Genomic DNA, 18,999 nt, shown 5'->3' with positions numbered 1-18,999 from the left:
CAGAGGCAGGCAGGCAGACAGACAGACAGACAGACAGACAGACAGACAGACAGAGAGAGAGAGAGAGAGAGAGAGAGAGGCAGAGGCAGGCAGGCAGACAGACAGACAGACAGACAGACAGACAGACAGACAGACAGACAGACAGACAGAGACAGACAGACAGAGAGAGAGAGAGAGAAAGAGAGAGAGAGAGAGACAGGCAGGCAGACAGACAGACAGACAGACAGACAGACAGACAGAGAGAGAGAGAGAGAGAGAGAGAGAGAGAGAGAGAGAGAGAGAGAGAGAGAGAGAGGCAGAGGCAGGCAGGCAGACAGACAGACAGACAGACAGACAGACAGACAGACAGACAGACAGACAGACAGAGCGAGAGAGAGACACACAGAGACAGACAGACAGACAGACAGACAGACAGACAGATAGACAGACAGACAGACAGACAGACAGACAGAGAGAGAGAGAGAGACAGACAGACAGACAGACAGAGAGAGAGAGAGAGGTGTGAAACAGAAGGACAGAGACAGTGGGTATTTCACAGTCTGGTGTTCACATGCACACACCCCACCCCACACACACCCCACCCCCACCCCACACACACCCGCCATCACCCCACAGAGACACACTTAATGGGTAAAACAGAGCTGGTCAAGCCTGCTACTTTTTAAGACCTGCTCCTTTTTAAGACCTGCTCCTTTTTAAGACCTGCTCCTTTTTAAGACCTGCTCCTTTTTAAGACCTGCTCCGCGCCCACGTCAAGTGAAATAAGGCTTGTCATCAGAGCGGATGGGCTTGCTGGCTGTTCATAAAGGCGATGAAATACAATTAAATATTGACTTTATGCAGCACATCAGACGCCAGGATCCGTTTACAAAGGTCCATTTGTGGCTTCAAACGTATGACACAGCATGAAACAAAGACACGATGAGCCCGTAACAAGCGGACAGTATGAACCTCGGTACTGACGAGGATGAAGCTGGTCGAAGAATGCATATTACACTGTGTGACATCACCGCGGGTCGCCACCGACTCGTACCCCGACTGACAGTCACCAGACTGTGACAGCTACAGGAGCTGCAGGCCGGGTTTCATTAGCATTCAGTTATTCTTAGACGCCTGCTTCCAAATTAGCCCCGTAATTACGCTTTGGCACAATTAACCTTTGATGATGTCATCTCCGTCAGCAGACAACACGCCCCCCCCCCCCCCCCAGCGGTCGCTGGAAGCCGCTGAGGAGAGAGGTTTACGATTTCTACGGTCCCGCTATAACGGGGGATTTCTTCCTCACCTCCGTTTGCTGTAACTTTGCAAGGCAGTGAAGCGACATCAGGCCCGTAATGATCGCGCCACTCAACCGTGAGACAAAGGAGCGGCGTCTGGCTGGGGAGGAGGGGAGGAGGGGAGGGGAGGAGGGGAGGAGGGGAGGGGAGGCGAGCTGGTGGGGACAGCCAGCGTCCTGCATGGCTGTGCCGAAATAAAACAAGAGCCTCGAAACTGGCACCCTGAAAAGAGAAAATATTAAGCGAGCACAGTCTACTGCATTTTATGATAATTATCTGAAAAAGGGGGGTGAGTAATGAGAGGCAGAGAGAAATCCATTGGGCGAGGGCGGGGGGATGGCGGGGGCGGGGGGGGTCTCAGCTGTGAGATGATCGGCCAATAAAAAAATCCCTCCGGGGTGATTAATCTCTGGTATGGTTGGTGACAGTCGGGTTGACTGCAAGGATTTAGACACGCCGTCCTGCAACAAAAAAAAACGCACACGTTTACTCGCGCCACGACCTTGGCGCGGACTCGTACGACTTTACGACATAAAGAGGACGGGAGGCCGGCAACGGGACGCGTCATTATCTCCCCCGCCTGCCAAACTTTTTTCGATGTGCTTGAATTCTTTGCCGTATATCAGTCCAAAGCTCGTATATGGCACGGAGGTATGCGTAACGTCTTCTCATCTATTTGCTCTGTTAGCACATACCCCCCCCCTCGCCCCCCCCACGAGGCGCCCATCCTCCCTCTGACAGATGAACCAGCATCCGAGGCCGGAGGCTGAATATCGTTTAAGGCGAATTATCTCGAAAGCGGGCAAAAATCCGTTCGCCCGCGCGCAACGGAACCCCTCGCATCGTAGTTGCCAAAGGTCACCGGGGCTCGTATCGATACGGGAACAACACGTGACAAGGGCGGGCGTAATTTAAACGAACGAGCGGGCGAATCAATTAAGCGAGTGAAAGGTCAAAAGGAAAAGGTCAGAACGCCATACGGCGAGCGGGGTGTGAAACAGATTCAGAAGGTGCACATTTATTGGCAAATTTCAAGGCCAAGACGATGGCTGCAACACTCCGGCCCCACCGGGCAACGACACAGCAAAAAGTCCCCGGGAAAGATCCAAAGCTTCCATCTTTATTACAACTCCACATACAACAACAACACTTGGCAAATAAGGGCGTGAGGTTAAAGTGCCTAGAACTTGACAAAACATGTTCCAGCCCCCCTATCGGAGGATGCAGTGTCGGCGCTATGGGGGGGGGGGCATTGGCCGGGCCTCGCCCCTCCCAATGAAAGGTTTGCCCCCCCGCCAATTACCCAGTGATGGTGTGAAAATATAGAATGTAAATTTGACAGCCCTAATGCTCATGCCCCCCCCCCCCTCCCCCGGTGAAAACCGTAGGCCCGGCCGTCAGATTTGTTCTGGCGCCGCCACTGCAGGGGATGTGTTTCAGCATCTGACGTCACAGTACGACAAACACCGTGTGACGTATCGTTTGAGCTCGTTGACGTGATTCCCACTTGCCCCGCGATGTCGTTTGTCACGAGGCAAGTCGCCTCACGAGCAAGTCAAGAGGGAAGCACGTGTACAGTTTTCCAGACCCACCGGGATGACCACGTGACGTTCATAAGACGTCGTAGCGGTCCAGATCGTGTCAGCACTCTGACGTCGCCTTCACGCCGAACGCGAAGCCACCTTCTCGCGAGATTAAGTCAGCGCGAAGACGCGAGTTGAAGATATATTGTAGCGAATTCGGGGGACAACGCAACCACGGGACGTGCCGGGGCCGGGACGCGAACCCGTGTCGCCCGCACCGCAGGAGGCATCGCTAACCGCTCGGCTAAAGGGTCACACCCGAGCGGTTAGTGACGTCGCCTTGTGGTGCGGGCGACACGGGTTCGCTTCCCGGCCGCGGCACTTCCTGTGGTTGCGTTGTCCCCCGAATTCGCTACAATGTGTATTTTTTCATTTCCCCCCCAATTGTATCTGGCCAATTACCCCGCTCTTCTTGAGCCGCTCCACCCCCTCTCTGCCGATCCGGGAGGCTCCCCGCCCGACCAGATGAGGCGCTAGTGCAACGACCAGGACGCATACCCACATCCGACCTCCCACCCGCAGACAACGGCCAACCGTGTCCGCAGGGACGCCCGACCAAGCCGGCGGTAACACGGGGATTCGACCCGGCGATCCCGCGTTGGTTGGTAGGCGACGGAATGGAGGTGAAAATATTCAACTCGAGCGAGGAATTCGCGTGACGCGGTGCCGCGAAAGCCTATCAGTGTTGAGATTCTCCTGACGTCACTGGCGTCCTGCTGAGTCAGCAAATGGAGGACGAGCTGGGCTTGGTCGGGCGTCCCTACAGACGCCAACTGGCCGCGTCTGCGGGTGGGAAGCCGGATGTGGGTATGCGTCCCGGTCGCTGCACTAGCGCCTCCTCTGGTCGGTCGGGGAGCCCCGGGCTCGGCAGAGAGCGGGTAGAGCAGCGAGCGGGGCGGCTCAAAAAGAGCGGGGTAATGGCCAGACACAAATTGGGGAGAAAAAGGGGGGGGGGGGAATCGGAAGGGAAAAAACATGGAGGACAAGCTGACCCTCGCACGGCCGGCGTCTTCCACGTGTTTCGGACGCAACATGTGAACGGCCCCCTAAGGCAGTGTTTCTCAACCGGGGGTCCGCGGACCCCCAGTGGTCCGTGGTGTAATTGCAAGGGGTCCGTGAAAATAAAATGTCTTTAAAAAAAAAGATCCTATGACATTTATAGAAATAGGATTATTTTACTCAAATGTGACTGAGACCTTTATCTACCTAAACTATAAAGGGTAACAGGACTTTTTTCTCTAATTACATCTGTTTCACAAGTGTAATTTATTGTATTTTAATAAGAGATCTCGCTCCCGTTTGCATTGTTAAAAGTTACTGAATACATATTCTGTTTTGTTACATATATCTGAAAGTTACTGAATACATATTCTGTGTTGTTCCATATATCTGAAAGTTACTGAATACATATTCGGTTTGTTACATATATCTGAAAGTTACTGAATACATATTCTGTGTTGTTACATATATCTGAAAGTTACTGAATACATATTCTGTTTTGTTACATATATCTGAAAGTTACTGAACACATATTCTGTTTTGTTACATATATCTGAAAGTTACTGAATACATATTCTGTTTTGTTACATATATCTGAAAGTTACTGAATACATATTCTGTTTTGTTACATATATCTGAAAGTTACTGAATACATATTCTGTGTTGTTACATATATCTGAAAGTTACTGAATACATATTCTGTTTTGTTACATATATCTGAAAGTTACTGAACACATATTCTGTTTTGTTACATATATCTGAGATTTACTGAATACATATTCTGTTTTGTTAACTATATCTAAGTTACAACTGAACGCTCTTATTTTTGCCCCAAAGAGTGAATAAATGCTATAATGCAATTTAAAATGCAGTTTCTACTGTTTCTACAAATTGCAACCCCCCTCCCCCAAGATCAGGTGGAGGGGTCCTCAGGGTAGATCAAAAATACGCAGGGGGTCCAGGACCCCAAAAAGGTTGAGAACCACTGCCCTAAGGTACATCACGTTTAGGACTGAAACGATCATCTGCCCCTGGGGTAAGAGCTGCCCCCAGGCCGCGGTTTAGCCTTGGGCTTTTGATCATCGACGAAGCGCCACGGGTAGCGGCGGCACTGCTGGAGTCCAGCCCTTATACCCACTTCTACATTCAGTCAATGTGATCCACAATGACACAGCACAGTGACACAACATAGACTGCACTCAGGCTGAAATTGGGTGAGCTAAATATTTCCATATAATATCCTAATCCGTCCGTATATCATTGTAACGGCAACGTACATACACAGTACACGTGTGTTACTTTACCCTTCTTTGGTTCACAAATACACGAAAAGACCTCAACGTTATTCAAAAGACTTTGATAATATCCATTTTGAGTTTCCATATGCAAATGAGGATACAGTACAAATGGCACTGAACACCAGGGTAACCTACTGACACTCGTAATCTCTCCATATAAATAGAGTTTTCCATGACGTACAATATGTGGCGTTTTACTCAGTGGGTTTTCTTATTGTAAAACTAGGGCACATCTGTCACAAAAGCGATGTAACAATACTATACACAATCTACACAAAAAAATCATCAGCGCTATAAACACAGCGATCAAAGAGAGTACTTGTTACAATGACTCTTTTATGTACTCCCGCCGATGTGAAATCCAGGGCAAAGAACAGTTAGGCTACAATACGCCGGTGTTTCTGGCTTGCTCATTACATAGACAACACACAGCACCAACAGTCAGTACATCTTACAATATATAATTACATTCATACTGTATATGGCAACACATGAGTTTATTCTGTTGTGCTCCGTCAGTTGTGGAAAAAAATGTAAAACTTTTTTTTTTCTGATTTCCAGTGCTGATCTCTACATAGACTATTGTGCGATAATAAAATGGCATATTCAGTGCTAAGAAAAAGAATCAGCCACGCCCTTGTGGCCTTGCCACAACTTGATTTATGAAGAAAGGAACCAGAGTTACAGTCAGTAAAATGCCATGATCAGAGTCTGTTGCCAGAAACATTTATTCATCTCCGCATAAATGTAAAGTTGCAAGAATACAAGTGGGACTAAATGATTCTTTCAAGGTTTGACTTGAAATTAAAAAAAAAAGAAAAAAAAAAAAGGAGCGTGAACTTGCATGTTGTCTGGAAATACCTAACGGATCAAATCCACTGAAAGGGGAATGTAAGCCAAGCCGAAGGGCTTTCAGAGTTGGAAAAGACAAAAATACTTTAACACGGGCTGCATCTTTCACAATACAGGTGTGCTGCTTACAACTCATGCCCCAGTCGCTCAATCTCATCGATCAAGAAGTCGATATCAGACCTGGTAGCTGCAGGATTGGAGATGACCATGCGGAAAAAGTTGACCTTGTCTCCTTGAGGCTGGTAACCAACCATGGTAGTGCCAGATTCCATCATCATGGCTTTGATCTTGGGGGCCACCTGTAAAAGAAAGAGGAACATATGCCTTGTTAAAGCATGGCTCATTTGCATCAAGTCATTGTTGCCTCTGTGCATACAGATGTAATACACGCCAAAATACAAACACCATGTGCTGTGTGCTGGCCAGTCGGGTTGATGAGAGAAATCAACTGAGTGAAAGTCACAAGGTCAAGTCAAGTCAATTTTATTTCTGTAGCCCAATATCACGAATTAAAAATTTGCCTCAAGGGGCTTTACAGCAACACAACATCCTGTCCTTAGACCCTCACATCGGATAAGGAACAACTACCTAAAAAAATAAAAACCTTTAACAGGGAGAAAAAATAGGAAGAAACCTCAGGGGGAGCAACAGAGGAGGATCTCTCTCCCAAGACAGACAACATGCAATCGATGTTGTGTAAAAGCTATTTTACCTTGTGCAACCTCTCTCGCCTCTCTTGGCTGTCTTGCATGTCACGCAGGCTTGGTGGAATGTACCAGAAGCATACATTAGTATGCTGCGGCTGTGAAGAGAAAATGGGTGCAATATTTATATCAAGCTGATTGTGAGACCTGTTGTTTTCATGTCAAATGTCCATGTCAACACCTCAGCTGACATGGAGATGTCGACACAGCTCAACAATGCAAAATCACATTTATATATTTGATGGTTTGTTATTTATCACAGAAGAGAGCAGGGAAAAAAATGAATGGCCGAAAAAAATAATGATAATTTCATTCCTTAATGATGCGAAAAGAAGCTTCTTTTGAAAACGCTTCATCAAGGTTGTTATGAACTCCACAGCACTCTTTATTTATTTTGGCTCAACGATTCATGCTGCAGCCAACGCTGCTGAGTACAACAGTCAACAGTAAATGAGTTCTAGTATACATTCACCAGATACCTCGGTGATCTGACAGTTTATTGGGCCATTCCATTGTAAGATACTTGCTATCTTGGGAAACAAGTGCTCGGCAAAAATGAGGGCAGAGCAATCTCACCTCTCCCTCGAACACCATCTCGTAGCCCTCACGGTTCTTGATTTTATTATAGAGATAGGCCGACAGATCCAGGCACTTGTCAATATGCTGTTCAAATCCAACAGTCCCCTTTTGGAGAGGTACAAAAACATGGATGAATATATGGAGCACAGGTGGAAGTCATCTTGGCATCCCGATTATGGGAAAATACAGTTTATGGAATGCATACCTTCGCTTTCCACATAAGCCAGAATTTGAAGATATCAACATGCCGTCCACACTGAATGGCCTTGTCGCCTGTGTCATACGTCACGTCATACTGTTTGTCTGGCTGGAAGAGGTAGCCAGCACACATGGAATTGCAACCTTGTAGTATCCCCTGCAACACACAAAAGGGTAAAGACACACTTAACTTAAACTAGTAATGGAAAATTTATGTGCATGCATGAATGTGTGTGTGTGTGTGTGTGTGTCTGTCTGTCTGTGCGCATGCATGTATACGTGCATGTGTGTGTACACATGAAAGCAAGCAAGTTTCGTACATTTCGTACACGGGGAGAGAGAATATGTCGAAAAGTGTCTGTGTGTAGCAGTGAAGGGAACAAAGCACAATCCTACCCTCTCTCTGACTAGAATGGCAGAGCATTGCAGTGGGACGCCCATCATCTTATGCGGGTTCCAGGTGACTGAGTTGGCCCTGCACAGATATTGAAACAACAATCCCAAGTGAGTATCTCTGACTTTCTGCCAGAGCCCATACTGCACGTTTCAGGCATCATACATACTTGATCAAGTCTCTGATCTGAGACCAGAGTGACTCTTTCGGTTACGCTGAAATTGAAGTTGTCATGTGACTCGATCGGAGATGCAATACCATCATGCCTTTTCTCATGTTAAAATGAACATTTTGCATGTGTAAAAGCTCAAATAGGAAGCAGTTGCCTGTGGTATGTTGAATGAGAGAAATATTCTTTACAGGAAAAGCTTATTCCTTTACCTCTCAACTCCACTCAGCTTGTGTCTGTGTTTTCTGGACATCAGCAAACCACCTCCCCACGCACCCTGTAGAGTTTACAGTAGTTTGATTTATGATGATGTTGTCAGTGTTGCCAACGGCGGTGAAGCTCATGATGGTCATAATGGCTGATGTACAAGCCTGCATCGATTTTTGTCCTCAAGAGGGTCAATACATTCTTACATCCACATGAAGCCACATGTTGTACTTCTCACAGATGTCTGCAATCTCATTAATAGGGTCGAACGCCCCGTAGACTGTGGAACCAGCTGTGGCATTCACAAACATTGGCACGTACCCCTGCAAACCCAGAGCATCAAAAAGAACAGGGGCACTTACAGTTCTTTGGCTGAATTCAAATGTAAATGGTCTTTTTTCTTTTCACAATTGTTGACAATAAAGAGGTGGGTTAAAAGACAACTCCCAGATAATTCACTATTCAGCTCCGTAGCTATTGTCCGGCAGAGTTGCATGTCTGCTTCTTCCAGCCCGTATATTAACTTGCTTTAGGAGAATTAGCTCCAGACATTGTGCATTGGAGTAGGTTTGGTAGATACAATAGCAACACATTTGTACAGACATAAGTATTAACCCTTCTGAAATTGCCTTTTTTTTTAATCTTTATTTGGATTTGCTGAGCATGGATGCCATGCTACTGCTCTTGCACCTTTCACAGTTTCCTACTTCAGAAATCCATGGTAAATTTAGGAAGCGGAACTTGTAAAGTCATTACTGTATCTGGTACAGTTTCACTGAACACACACTGATTGTTTATTTCAAATGGGAAAGGCATAAGTGCGTGAAACAGAGATGACTGTGCAACAACTTGATAATTTACCTTCTGCTTGGCTTGTATGACTTTGGCCTCCAAATCAGCAGGAATTACTCTCCCCCTGCGGAAGAAAAACAAACACATTTCTACTCCTATGGACACTTGAACCTAACTTACTTTACCACTTTACTTTATCGTCACAGTGTTCCTTATGTGCAAACCTCTCGTCGGTTTTCAGAAGGATCAGGTTCTCTGTTCCAAAGCCCAGGGCTGCACTGGCTTTTTTGATGGAGTAGTGGCTCTTTAAGAACAGAAATTGGGTACGATTATTAGACCATCTCTGGTGTTGATTTATTGTTTTGTTTTTGCTTGGGTTTTTTTGCATTAATGTCACCTTTCACATTGGAATTATGCATATGAGACAACTTCCCATCAACAGAAGTGTTCAAGCGGTGTACATCCTGTGAGATCAGGGTTATTATTGGACCTACGTGCTCTGAGGTGAAGAGGACGAGTCTTGGGGCTGCTGTCATGCCTTTGGTCTTGACTTCAGGGAAGAACTTGTACCTGGCGATCATCACACTGTACATATTGGATATTGCTCCTCCTTCAGAAAGAAAAATGTAGAAAACAGACTCAGAACTGTATCTATGATCTCTGATAGTTCTCTGCGTTCCCCACCCTTTTTTTTCTCTCCAATCGTATCTGGCCAATTACCCCACTCTTCCAAGCCATCCCAGTCGCTGCTCCACCCTCTCCCCCGATCCGGGGAAGGCTGCAGACTACCACATGCCTCCTCCGATACATGTGGAGTTGCCAGCCACTTCTTTTCACCTGACAGTGAGGAGTTTTGCCAGGGGGACGTAGCGCGTGGGAGGATCACGCTGTTCCCCCCAGTTCCCACTCCCTCCTGAACAGGTGCCCTGACCGACCAGAGGAGGCGCTAGTGCAAGGACCAAGACACGTACCCACATCCAGCTTCCCACCCGCAGACGCCCAACCAAGCCGGAAGTAACATGGGGATTCGAACCGGCGATCCCCATGTTGGTAGCAGGCACGGCTCCAGGATTTCAGTTTTGGGTGGGCCAGGCCAATTATGGATGGGCCTGGAATTCCCTAGGGGGGTCCGGGAGCATGCTCAATATTGACAATTTAAATGCATCAATTTGGTGCATTTTGAGACCAAAATCGAGCTAGATAGAATAACAAATGTAACCTCAAAAAAACCCTCATAATTCATGCAACATTGACAAAATGAGCCAAAATGTTAAAAATTACTCAGTGCAAAATATATATTGCTTGAACAGCAGCAGTACCATCACTTGCCAACATTGAAAGCCAGTGAGTGACCATTCTGAACTATAATTCTATCACTGACCGACCAATAGAGGGCGCAACAGGTCTGTGACCAAGCAACCACAGCCCAATCAAAGGCCCTGTCCCAATACCCACCCCACGCGCTACCTAGAGTGGTGCAGTTTGGTATTACAGCGTTGCGTAGGGCATGCAAAGTCCCCTTTGGGAAGGAGGTTTAAATGAATTGAATTGGGACGCCTGAGTAACGCGAGCAGAGCAGCGAGCCAGTATTCAGAACTCGCTCATAACGTCATCTGTCACATAAAGACATGCTACTAGAGTTCATTATCAATCACTATCAATCACAGTCTACAAATCTCTATGATCACAAGACGGTGGGCTATGCTAGATGATTTCATTAACAGCGGGGTTTTTTTCTATTTCATAAAGGCAGATAGAGAAGATGCATTAAACAATGTATTGTCGTCACAGAGTCGGCATCCTGTAGTAATGAACATCGGCCTTTCTTCTCTACATGGCTCAGCCTCAGACCATCTAGCAACAAAGTCGGCTGCATTGCAAAGGCATTTCGTGGTATGGCGGTTGGAACTAGCCTAGCCTAGCCTAGCCTATCCCGCCGGCGTCGAACATCACATCGCGTGTCTCATGAACTTGCTTACGCATGAACATCAACATATAAAATTATGTTTATAAAAACTATTTTTAGCACAAAATCATGCGATTATTGTCTGATTTCAAATCATTTATGACTAAATGAAAATTTGTAAAAAATAATATATTTTTTTGGGTAGGAAAATTGTAGGGTGGGCCTGGTGAAAAGTGGGCGGGCCTAGGACCCTCAGGCCCACCCATAACGCCGTGCCTGGTTGGTAGGCAACAGAATAGACCGTTTATGCTAAGGTCTTTGGGTTTGACAGAATAACTATGGTCATATAATTTTTATGGGCACACATAGTGCTTAGAGCTTCAATCATGACATTTTTCATTTTCATTTTATTTACTGGCTGCTATACGGTGATACTGCAAAATGCATTGGTATTTTACCAATTCTCACCACTGAACAAAAAATAACTGAGCCTGAGTTTTAGCTACTGATGTTTTAGCATCTGTTGGTAAAGGTCTTCTATGAGCATTTTCTGCCATATCTCCTTGTTACCCACAACAAATTTGCTTTTTCTTCAGACCTTACCACTGCCTGCCTAGTTCTTCCTATTTGGCTACTGTGGTGAAGATGAAGAAACACTATCTGCTGTACTATTTATTTATTTATTTTGCTTGAAAAGTCCCATCTGATGCCAACCATCAAAATGAGCAAGAACAAAAGTTCAAGAATTCATTGGATTAGTAACTGCCTCAAACACACCAGCGTTACAGAGTATCAACAAGGACATGTGTTAACATGTTAATAATCATTAGCATTGCAGCTTTAAATAGCGAGCTGTCAAATCACTGTCATATTTGATAATGAGTTTGGCTCTCTCACCCGGAGAAAATATCCCATCACCCTCTCCATCCGGCCAGCCAACGATCTCTCTCATCTTTTTCAGAGTCAGCTGCTCCATGAGTACAAAGACAGGCGCTATCTCATAGGTGAACCTGAAAAACACAGCAGATCGAGCTCAACCCCACCAAACTGACTTGTGTGAAAGCAATTTTATGATCACGACACCTGTATGGTCAGATGATTATGTTTCTGCTATGTGATTATATAGGAATGTTTTATCTATTTTTACCCTTTTTCTCCCCAATTGTATCCGGCCAATTACCCCACCCCTCTGAGCCCTCCTGGTTGCTCATCCATCCCCTCTGCTGATCCGGGGAGGGCTGCAGACAACCACATGCCTCCTCTGATATATGTGGAGTCACCAGCTGCTTCTCTTCACTTGACAGTAAGGAGTTTCACCAGGGGGATGAAGTGTGTGGGAGGATCACACTATTACCCCCAGTTCCCCCTCCCCCCTGAACAGGCGCCCCGACCGACCAGAGGAGGCGCTAGCGCAGCGACCAGGACACATACCCACATCCGGCTTCCCACCCGCAGACACAGTCAATTGTGTCTGTAGGGACGCCCGACCAAGCCGGCGGTAACACGGGGATTCGAACCGGCGATCTCCGTGTTGGTAGGCAATGGAATAGACCGCTACGATATGCGACCCGGATGCCCTGTTTTCTTACTTTTAATTAAAAAAGTTAGTGTTATAAAGTGTCTTCTCCACGTAAACAAATAAAGACCTATTGTTTACTGTTGGGGGCGGCACGGTGGCGCAGTGGTTAGCACGGTCGCCTCACAGTAAGAAGGTCCTGACTGCTGGGTTAGGCTCCAGCATCCCCGTGACCCTGAGAGCAGGATAAGCGGTTTGGATAATGGATGGATTTTTACTGTTGGCTGTTGGCAGAGGAATGTATGAGAAACTCACGGAGTGTAGCAAAGTCGGTACAAAGTAATTGGAGGAACGGCCTTGGCGGGATGCAAGCTGGAAAACATCAGATAAGGAGAAGAAACAACGGCCCTACAGTCACCCCTCGTGGGGAGTATGCACTTGCTTACTATAAAGGAGGGGCACTCTCAGGGAAGGGTACACACTTTGGTAACTATGCTTTATGTGTGCCACGCTTGCAAGCATTAATAAAGTGTGATTGTCCTAAGAAGGACTTTGTCTCTGAATCCTCTGTGTTTAGACAAATGAGAAGCGGTATTGCCGTGACAATTTGGGGGCTCGCCCGGGATTCCCAACTCGCTGACTTCGGAATCTGCAAATCTCACACCTTGAATCTGCGCGCAGCTGGTGAAGGGATCTATGATCGCCTAAGACCCAGAAGGTCTACCTCCATGGCAGGGAGATTGTAACCAACACCCGGGGTGAGAAGAGGCCGCCTGGAGGGAGCAGAGGATCTAGCCAGTGACACAGGGATCCCATTTGAACAGAGGATGCAGTATTAAAGATCACTAGAAATGGCCAAAGGATAAGCACTTTGGGGCGATGGCCCACTAACAAATAATTTTAGGGTACATTTTTAAAATTGTTAGTTGTGCTGTATTGTTAGGAAAGACTTGATATATACATATCCACGTTGAATTCAGTGATCCTGCAATGTTTTGAGTAAAAAGAGACATCACATAGTTAGACCTATTGTGTCTGTTCAAGAGTTTAAAGGGTCAGACCATATGAATAAAAATTAGAGTGTTATTTTTTGTGAGAATAAGTTCGTTTGAGTGAATTAGATGAGAAAAGCAAGGATTGTGGAAGCAATATAGGGAAATACCATGTTATCCCTCCTACTGCTGATGATCATATGTTTGCTGCATGTTTATGATCATATGATGACTGAATGAGCTTGGGATAGATTGGGAATTTCCCTCCATCCATTATCCAAACCGCTTATGCTGTTTTCAGGGTCGCGGGGATGCTGGAGCCTATCCCAGCAGTCATTGGGCGGCAGGCGGGGAAACACCCTGGACAGGCCGCCCGGCCATCACTAAGGGCCAGATTGTAAATTTGATTAGGGAAAACACTGTGTCTGTGAAGAGGAAATAAAAATTGCAGACCATAAGAAAAATAAAAAGGTTTTAGTGTATGGTTTGGGCAATGTTTTTTTTTTTTTGGCTTTTTCTCCCCAATTGACCCTTCACTAAGCCACGCCCCCGAAACGCAGACTGGCCAGCCACAGCACAGCATAGGACAGAGGTCCGACACTTTCATGGCGGCGCTCCGTTGACTCTGATGCAAAAGTTTCAGATTTTCTTCATTTTCGTGCTGGTTTTGTGGACTTTTAGCTAGTTATAGTTAAACGTTGTGCCTGGGGCACTTGTAACAGTGACACTCATTACCCGGAGAGGTTGGAAGGAGATGTACGCTTTTTTCCCTTTCCAAAACCAAAATCAAACCCTGAAAAGTAGGCTGTGGATAAAGCTATGTGGACGTCCTCAAATCCAGTTGAACCCCTCAAAGATCAACAAGCACAGCTTTGTCTTCTCCAAGGTAAGTAATTACTTTATTAACCGTAAAATAATGTTAAAGCTTGACGGACTTAGCAATACTAACTAAGGGGGGGGCGGGCCTTAGCGAAGGGTCAATTATCAATTGTACCCATCCAATTACCCCACTCTTCCTGGCCGTCCTAGTTGCTGCTCTACCTCCTCTGCCGATCCGGGGAGGGCTGCAGACTACCGCATGCCTCCTCCAATACATGGGGAGTCGCCAGTCGCTTCTTTTCACCTGACAGGGAGGAGTATCACCAGGGGGATGTAGCACGTGGCAGGATCATGCTATTACCCCCAGAAGAGGCGGCAGTGCAGCGACCAGGACACATACCAACATCCGGCTTTCCACCCGCAGACACGGCCAATTGTGTCTGTAGGGACGCCCGGCCAAGCCGGAGGTAACACGGGGATTAGAACTGGCGATCCCCGTGTTGGTAGGCAACGGAATAAACCGCTGCGCTACCTGGCCGCCCCCCGGAGCAGCTTTTACATGAGGAAAGAAGAGGCAGAAAAGCAAGAAAGACTGAAAAATAGGGAAAGTCGAAAGGAGATAGAGCGGGGGGGGGGGGAGATAATAATCCGACACTTAAGTGTCACTCGGAGGAAATCACCCCGATGCCTCCATCATCGCCAACCACTCCACTCCCACCAACTGCAAACAACACGCAAAGAAGATGCGTTCCTGACCAGGGACAGGTCTATGCAGTGCTGCAACCTGGCCCATCAGATGCACGCTACCTTGACCTGAGGTGACTACAACCAGGCAAGTAGGAAGACGATGATGAGGTGATGACTAACTATCAACCAGGATGGGAGGACAGCCCCGTGACAGCACACACCAGGGGAGGAGCTCGCCGTAAACAGCAGGAGGCAGCGGCTGCAGCAGCAATGTCAGCGTCTCCAACACCAGGACAAGTACTGGGGTCCATTAATAAAGACAAGACCCTGAAGGATGAAGATGGCCCAATGTGTACGCTGCTTCCCATGATTGAAGTCCCACACCTAGTACCATGAAGAAATGCATGATGTGGGTATATAGACCATGGTCACCGGCAGAAATGCAGCAAGTCACAGAAGACCTGCCAGACATCAAATATGGCAGGTGGAAGAGATTATGTGAGGGTATTAAGATAAATAATGGACCAACATCACTCCACATTATCTGAATTGAGAAGGCTGCTACAATTCCCGCTCCAGTTGAAGTGGGGACAACTGAAAGGAAACCGGCTCCAGCAAGATCAAAATAGAATACAATACATAGAATACACTCACATACAACGAAATTCATTCTCTGCATTTATACCCATCCTTGCTGTGTAGCTAGGAGCAGTGGGCAGCCGCCGTGCAGCGCCTGGCAACCAACTCCAGATCTTTTTTCTATTGCCTCGGTCAGGGGCATAGGCAGGAGTATTAACCTTAACATATATGTCTTTGATATCATACATATCAGAGATACAGCTGGGCAGTACACCAGTAACCAACAGGCTATAGATCCATAGCAGAGGGTTTGTTGACCAGACTGCAAGACCAGTTCAAGCCAACCATAAGATGAGATGCGGTACGAAGCTGTGAACAACACAAAGGAGAGACAGTTGCAGACTATCTGGTATGCCTAGAAAAGGTGTTCCGTGACAGTGGCATGACGAAACCACAAGATCCTACCGCTCTAATTATGAACAACAGCTGAAAGTGTGTGCGCTTGATGGTTCAGGGGTGGTTGTTCCCTCATCACATAGATGGCCTCTTTGTCAACCAAGAGTAATTTGCTAAGAGTACATCTGTCACCATCTTACAATGCTGTGACTGCAACTATTCCCCTAGCCTCGGTGAATAGTACACATGGCCATTCTAAGTCTAGTTAACGGTGATGGCAAATTGCATATGAAACCGATCATTGGTTTTGATTGGTCATTATGCAACTGTGCTGTTTATGAGGTTGGGGGATATCTGCAGTCAGTTGAGGCTGGTGAAGTCACTTGGATGAGTGACGAAACGTTTCTCCCAATAAACCTTGTGTCCAGATGAATTGATTGACTTTATGGGATTTCTTTACCTGGATTATTGAGCATGCATCAAGACAACCATTAGTTATAACCCCCAAAGGAACATACAGACCATGCAAGCGCCAGTATCCACTCAACAAGGAGGCAGCTGAGGGAATTACTCCTGTTTTTAACAGTCTGTTGGAAGCAGATGTGATTGTACCTTGTCCAGACTCCCCAGTGTGCGCCCCAATATTTCCTGTAAAGAAAATCAGGCCAGAGGGACAGCCCACAGAGTGGCATTTTGTGCAGGACCTACAAGTAGTTAACGCTGCAGTGCACGCCAGGGCTCCAAATGTACCAAACCCACACACAATTTTGACTCAGATTCGGCCCGCCAGTTCTCACTTCTCTGTGGTTGATCCTGCTAACGCATTTTTCAGTGTACCGCTACACCCAGACTCTCAGTTCTTTTTTGCATTTTCATGTCAAGGGATATCTTACACATTCACAAGAATGAGTCAGGGGTTTGTTGACTCACCAGCAGTGTACTCAGGAGCACTGCAGGAAAACTTAGAACAGCTACTTTTGTCTGAAGGAAGTGAATTAGTTCAGTATGTAGATGGTCTAATGATTTGTTCACCCAATGAGGATGCATGCAAAAAAGACACGGTGGCACTGCTGAAATTCCTCTCAGAACAAGGCCACAAGGCTAGCCTATCCAAATTACAGTTTGTGCAGACAGAGGTAACATTCTTGGGTCATGTAATATCCCAGGACGGTAAGCGCCTGCACACAAATTACATGAAAGCTATATTGGATATTCCAAAACCCAAAACTAAGAGACAGATAATGTCATTCTTAGGGATGACTCGTTATTGCAGACAATGGATACCAGACTATGCCTACTATGAGGGACCATTGCGGACTATCAAATATGGCCATAATTTGAAACCACAGGATGAGGTCAGTTGGACACTAGAGGCCGAAAAAGCCTTCGTCAAACTAAAATAACAGCTGACCATCGCGCTGACATTAGGGCTACCAGAGGTGACCACATTATTCACACAGACTGTGAATGAAAAAGAGGGCTACATGACTCCAGTGTTACAACAGGAGCATGGGGGGAAACAGAGGCCGGTGCCATATTTCTCAGCAAAGCTAGATACGGTGGCACAAGGCCAACCGCTTTGTTTACCCGCTGTAGCAGCAGCAGAGAAGGCGGTGTTAGCATCACGTGACATTGTGGGTTACCAGCCACTTCCCCTCCTCATTCCACATGCTGTGGCAGCTCTCCTGTTAGAACAAAAGACCACCCAAATGCCTACATCATGCTGGCTTAAGTACAATAACAACCTGCACGCAGCTCCTAATATAACTATCCAGGGATGCACAGTGCTGAATCCAGCCACTCTCCTCCCAACTCCAAAGGATGGAGAGCCACATGATTGTGTTGCCGTGGTGGCAGCAGCTTGCCAACCACGTGCAGATCTCAGCGAAGTAGCAGTTTTTTTTTTTGGGAGCACACCACCCCCTTTTTTCTCCTCCAACTGTATCCGGCCAATTAACCAACTCTTCCGAGCTGTCCCGGTCGCTGCGCCATCCCCTCTGCTGATCCGGGGAGGGCCGCAAACGACCACATGGTATCTCCTCCGATACATGTGGAGTCGCCAGCCAATTCTTTTCACCTGACAGTGAGGAGTTTCGCCAGGGGGACACATCATGTGGGAGGATCATGCTATTCCCCCCAGTTCCCCCTCCCCCTGAACAGGCACCCCGACTGACCAGAGGAGGCGCTAGTGAAGCGACCAGGACACATACCCACATCCGGCTTCCCACCCGCAGACACGACCAATTGTGTCTGTAGGGACGCCCGACCAAGCCAGCGGGGTAACACGGGGATTCGAACCGGCGATCCCCATGTTGGTAGGCAATGGAATAGACCGCCACACCACCCAGATGCCCCTGAAGTAGCATTTTAAAACCCAGGTCTGGTATACTATGTTGATGGCTCAGCCAGGAAAAATGTTCAGACAGGAGAGGCAGAGGTTGGCTATGCCATAGTAGATGACCACGTGACTGTGGAAAGCGCCAGATTACCATCACACTTGTCAGCACAGGCGGCAGCTTTTTGCTTTAACACACTCATGCGAATTGGCAAATGATCAAACATTCACTGGGTATATAGACAGCAGATATGCATTTGGGGTGGTGCATGATTTTGGGAAGCTGTGGGAAATGAGAGGTTTCCTAACATCCACAGGAAAGGCAATCTCACATGCTGACCTAATCAAAAATCTTTTACAGGCTGCTCTCCTACCCAGACAACTTACAGTATGTAAGTGTGATGCCCACATTAACTGTAAAGATCTTGTTTCTTGGGGCATCTGGGTGGCGTGGCGGTCTATTCCGTTGCCTACCAACACGGGGACCGGCGGTTCGAATCCCCGTGTTACCTCCGGCTTGGTTGGGTGTCCCTACAGACACAATTGGTCGTGTTTGCGGGGGGAAAGTCGGATGTGGGTATGTGTCCTGGTCGCGATATTATGAACCCTACATAGCCCTCGCCAAAATCCCGTACCCTGTCCCAAATCTCGCGAACGGACGCCGGATTTCCGCTGCGTTGCTAAGGAAACAATCAACTATCAACTCGGTGCGAAGCA

The 18,999-nt window shown here is 47.1% G+C and overlaps 1 protein-coding gene across 1 annotated transcript in view; it reads right to left on the bottom strand.

The window, feature by feature from the left end:
- Nucleotides 1-5,945: 5,945 nt before the first annotated feature.
- LOC130120986 (glutamate decarboxylase 1-like) overlaps nucleotides 5,946-18,999 on the bottom strand; it is a 36,758-nt gene continuing 23,704 nt past the window's right edge. The window contains exons 9-19 of the mRNA XM_056289812.1: nucleotides 11,856-11,968; nucleotides 9,547-9,662; nucleotides 9,277-9,356; nucleotides 9,122-9,176; nucleotides 8,467-8,583; nucleotides 8,266-8,330; nucleotides 7,887-7,965; nucleotides 7,498-7,647; nucleotides 7,290-7,397; nucleotides 6,722-6,811; nucleotides 5,946-6,308 (exon numbers count right to left, since the gene is read on the bottom strand). Of these exons, the coding sequence (XP_056145787.1) occupies nucleotides 6,135-6,308; nucleotides 6,722-6,811; nucleotides 7,290-7,397; nucleotides 7,498-7,647; nucleotides 7,887-7,965; nucleotides 8,266-8,330; nucleotides 8,467-8,583; nucleotides 9,122-9,176; nucleotides 9,277-9,356; nucleotides 9,547-9,662; nucleotides 11,856-11,968 (1,147 nt within the window). The 3' untranslated portion in view covers nucleotides 5,946-6,134. The remainder of the gene's footprint in view (nucleotides 6,309-6,721; nucleotides 6,812-7,289; nucleotides 7,398-7,497; nucleotides 7,648-7,886; nucleotides 7,966-8,265; nucleotides 8,331-8,466; nucleotides 8,584-9,121; nucleotides 9,177-9,276; nucleotides 9,357-9,546; nucleotides 9,663-11,855; nucleotides 11,969-18,999) is intronic.

The sequence above is a fragment of the Lampris incognitus genome, chromosome 11, assembly GCF_029633865.1.
Source record: "Lampris incognitus isolate fLamInc1 chromosome 11, fLamInc1.hap2, whole genome shotgun sequence".
NCBI classification, from domain to species: Eukaryota; Metazoa; Chordata; class Actinopteri; order Lampriformes; family Lampridae; genus Lampris; species Lampris incognitus.
This window is presented reverse-complemented; position numbering and strand designations above follow the sequence as displayed.